The 4380-nt window shown below is 59.2% G+C and overlaps 1 protein-coding gene across 1 annotated transcript in view; it reads left to right on the forward strand.

Moving 5' to 3' along the window:
• Window positions 1–4380, forward strand: part of LOC102033975 (cell division control protein 6 homolog) — a 15573-nt gene that overhangs the window by 422 nt on the left and 10771 nt on the right. The window contains exon 2 of the mRNA XM_031064762.1: window positions 3410–3441. Coding sequence (XP_030920622.1) covers window positions 3410–3441 — 32 coding nt within the window. The remainder of the gene's footprint in view (window positions 1–3409; window positions 3442–4380) is intronic.

Here is a 4380-nt window from a genome sequence, read left to right on the forward strand (position 1 = left end):
TTCTCACGTGGACCCCCTGGACCCTCCCACGCTGCCCCCTGGGCCGTCTGTGAGATCTCCCCCCTCACTGATCCTGGGTCACGTCAGGGACCCTTCCCCAGAACCGCCCTGGACCCCCAGCTTGGGTGTGCCCAGAGCCTGTGGGTCTGGGGGGTTGTGAGCCCACCACCATGGGGACCCCCACTCTGAGCTCAAGGTCTCCTCTGGGAGCCATCCCCAGGACCCCCATGGGCCTCCACTGAGCCCCCCGTTCTGTCCTTGACCCCGCCACCCTGACCCCTGAGTTGGGTGTGGGGTCCCTCCCCGGGACCCTCCTTGTTCCCCCAGCCTGGGTGTGCCTGGAACTGGCGGGACCAGTGGCCTGGGACCCCCTGGGATCCCCACGCTGACCTCCTGGACTTCTCCACCCCTCCTTGGACTCCTGTCTTTGGGTTGGGGGGAACCAGGGGTCTGGGACCTCCGCCCTGACCCCTCTGGGACTGCTCTGAGATCCCTGCACTGACCCCTGGACCCCTTCACTCTGACCCCTGGGTCACTTCAGGAACCCTTCCCCAGGACCCCCGACCTGAGGATCTCCAGAGCTGTCAGGGGCCTGGCACCCCTCTGAGACCCCCATACTGATGCCCTGGACCCTTCCACCCCTCCCAGGACTCCTCTGGACCCCCAGCATGGAGACTCTGACCCCAGAGTGTCCCGTGGGCTCCCCATATGGCCTCTGAGACCCCCACCATTGACCCCTCCCCCCTGACTCCTGGGTCACCTCAGGGTCCCCTCCCCAAGACCCCTTTGGAGCTGTCCAGAACAGGAGCAGGGGTCAGGGACCCCCAGTGTCACCCCTGTGTCTGCCTGGGACCCTTCCCATGACCCTTGGGACCCCTCCACCCTTCTCAGGACCCCTCTGGGACCCCCCTGCACCCCCACCCTGTGGGTGCCCAGCACCAGAAAGGGCTGGGGGTGCACGGGGGGACCTGACAGGGGGGGACCCTCTTTGGGCTACAGAAGGACAGACGGACCTTTTGGAGCCTGTGGTGGCTTAGGGATGACCATGGACCCAGAGTTCCATGAAATCCCGGGATGACTCGGGTTGGAAATGACCTTAAATCCCATTTTCCACTGGAAGGGGCTGTTCCAAGCCCCATCCGAGCTGGAACACTTCCAGGGATGGGGCAGCCGCAGCTTTTTCTGGGCAACGCTGGAGCTCAGTTGTCCAGGGAGACACATCCAGGGCTCCCCGCTCCCGGTGCAGCGGATGGGAGGGAGGCTCGGTGCACCGGGAGGGATCCCGCTCTGTCGGGATCACCCGGAATTCCCAGCTCCGGCTCGAAGGAACCGGGAAGTCCCCGCGTCTCCTGCCTCTTCCTCCCGCTGGAATAATCGAGCGCTTCCTGCCCAGCCCCTCGGTTCCTGCCCAGCCCCTCGAGTGCCACCTCTCCCTTCCCGGCTTCCTTTTGCCTCTTCGGCGAAGGGGGAGCGGCAGGGGAGGCTGGCAGGACGGGCTTTTCCTGCTTTTCCTTTTTTGCTGCAGCGGAATTTCGGGACAGGGTGCCTTGCTCCTGATTAAAGGTTTCCTCTGCTGAGTGACCTGAGATGGGAGCAAGGGGTGGACTGAGCCGGGGGTTCTGTGGTCAGGGATGGGAAACTGAGGCTGTGGGAATGGGGAAACTGAGGCCAGGGGAACTGCGGAGAGGAAAACGGAGGATGTGGAAGCCGTGGATGGATAGGGAAGCTGAAGTTGTGGAAGCTGTGGGTGGATGGGGAAACTGAGGCTGTGGAGCTCATCCCTGAGGAATTAGAAACTCCGGAGACCGGGGTTTTTGTTAAAAACGCCTCGTCAGAGCCCGCGGGTCGTTAATAATTCACAGGGAGCGTCTGGATCCCGCGGGGCCGGAGCGTGTCTGTCTGTCTGCACGCAGGGATGCGCCGGCTCCGCGGGATGCTCCAAATGGAGCTGGCAGCTCGGCTCGGGAAGCATGCTGATAGGATTTTAAAAGCTTGAATGACCTTAAATCCTGCGATGGCTGTCGCTCAGGATAAATTATTTATGTAGCATCCTCAGCTCCTCGGGAGCGGGCAGGAATGTCAGGCTGCGGAGGGAGGACAGGGTTGGAATTTGGGAGGGGGTAACGAGGAACTGCGGGTTTGGATGGGAAGAGAGGGAAGATAAAGGCGCGGGGGCGGGTGTTGGAGAGGTCCAGCCTTGGAAGTCGTTCCCAAACCGGTGCGGCCGCATTTCTGCACCGACATCAGAGGGTGGAAATTCCTCTTGATCTGCAGTTCAAAGCCTCCCTGAGGATGAGGCGCTGCAGCTCGGGCTTGCAAATGTGAAATACAAATCCGCCCGGAGCCCAAATCCCCCTGAAAAGCGAGGAAATAGGCGGCTGAAGGTCACTGCTGCTGCCTGTCCTGCTCCAGCAGCAATCCCCCCGGGATGAGCGGGATGGGGGCTGCTGCTGGGGAGGGCCTTTCAGTTCCCTCCACAGCAAACAGGGACTTGAAAAATGCCTGGAAAACGTGGCATGTCTCTCAGGCTGGGCCGAATCTGCCCAATCCTGCTGCTTTTAGGGGACAAGGGGCAGCTGAATGTCAAGTTCTTGGGATTTAGTAATGTTTTGATCCCAGGGTGGGCAGGGAAGTGCTGATCCAGATCACTGCTGAGGCGTCTGTGGCCATGGTGGGCTCCAGCGTGTGGAACAGCAGCTCTGAAGCAGCTTTCCACAGGGTGACCTCGATCTGCTGATCTCTCCCTCCTCCCAAGGGACAGCTTTTCACACCTTGTTTTCCTCCTGCTTTGCTCAGAGCTTTCCTGAGGTTTGGTTTGGATTGGAAAAGCAAAGGCACTGTGTAAACCTGCCCCTCCTGCCTCAGCCGAGCTTTTATCCACTGGTGTCTCTGGATTCAGCTCTTCCCAGCCACTTTCCCTGCGAGCACAGGGAGCTGCCACACAGCTTATGGAGCCTTCAGAAGCTCTGATGTGTCTTGGTGGAAGGGTCCTGATAGGGAAGAACAAAGAAAGAGTGCAGAGAAGTCAGAGTGTTGTTCACAGGGATAACTTCTGCCAGGCATGAAGGGGTGCTGGGAGGAAAACTCCCCCCCTTTCTTCTTTTCCTGGAGGATTTAGCTCCTGTCTCCCTAATCTGTATCAGCTGGGTCTGTCTTCTTGCACATGAAAGATCCAGGCTGTATTTCAAAGGCACCGTTCCCAGCCGGAGCTCTCAGCTTTTCCCAGCCGTGTGTGCTGAGTTCGGGGCCTCTCGATTTTGGTTTTTCAATGTGACCTTTGCTGTTAATCCCCAGCCCGAACGGGGCCGTGCACCGAAATGGAATGACCTGTTTCTTGGGAATTCAGCTCCAGTTTATCCTCAAGCTGCTTTAGCTTAAACTCTTCTCTCCTTTCCTCTCGCTCTTCTAGGTCAGAGCCTGGATCCGAGCGCAGGTTTTGCTGTAAGGGCACCTTAGAGGGGAGATAGTGACTCGTGATGTGTTTGTAGAAATACCCCCCTTGTCCTGCAGGTCCCTGTGGGTTGTCCCTGTGGATTGTCCCTGTGGACTGTCTGGAGCCTGTCACAGGGTGTCAGCAGGTCACACTGAGAGACCCCAGCAGTGCTGGCCTGGCACGGGTGGCACTGGCTGGTTTGTGCCAGCTGACAAATCCCTGTTTGTCTGTCTGTGAGATGAGTTGCTGTCACAGGGGCCACCGAGGGAAGTGTCACCCTGGCAGTAACCAGCTGGCACAGCAGCAGAGCGGGGACACAACGCGTGACGTTCCCGTGGGTCAGAAGGTGCTGGCCCTGGCATCACTCCTGTGCTGGCTCAGGGCTGTGACACACGAGCCCGAGTCAGGAGTCTCCTTACCTGGCGTGTTCCTCAGCTGGATCCCTGCTAATTCCCTCCGGCAGCTGATCCAGCACGGCTGGGGCTCTGCCCGGAGCCACTCGTGCCACCCTGGCCCTGTGATCCCACTGCAGGTGGGAAGGAGCACAGGGAAAAGTGCTCCCGTTCCAACACGTCCCAGACGAGCACGTCAGAGCCGTCTGTGATCCTGCTCCAGTGGGAAAGGCTAAGGCTGGATGGGTTTGCTGGGCATTGTTCCTCACTGGAGTGTCCAGAGGGATTGATGGATGTTGGGTCTTGGGTGGGAGGCCTCGAGCTTGGGCTGGGGAGAAGGAGCAGCATGTTGTGAGGAGCTGGCAGTCTCAGGGACTTGGAAAATGCCATAAGATAGAGGGAGGAATGTCTTCCTGATGAAGCTGTAGCTGAGGACTTCTCACAGGGTAGAAGAGCTGATTTTAATTAAAAAGCAGTTTAGGTATTTATTTATTTCCCTGAACCCCAGAGCCAGTGGTTTGCCCGAGGGCAGGGGAGCTGCTGCTGTGGCAGGGC

Source organism: Geospiza fortis, unplaced genomic scaffold (genome assembly GCF_000277835.1).
Source record: "Geospiza fortis unplaced genomic scaffold, GeoFor_1.0 scaffold992, whole genome shotgun sequence".
Taxonomy (NCBI): domain Eukaryota; kingdom Metazoa; phylum Chordata; class Aves; order Passeriformes; family Thraupidae; genus Geospiza; species Geospiza fortis.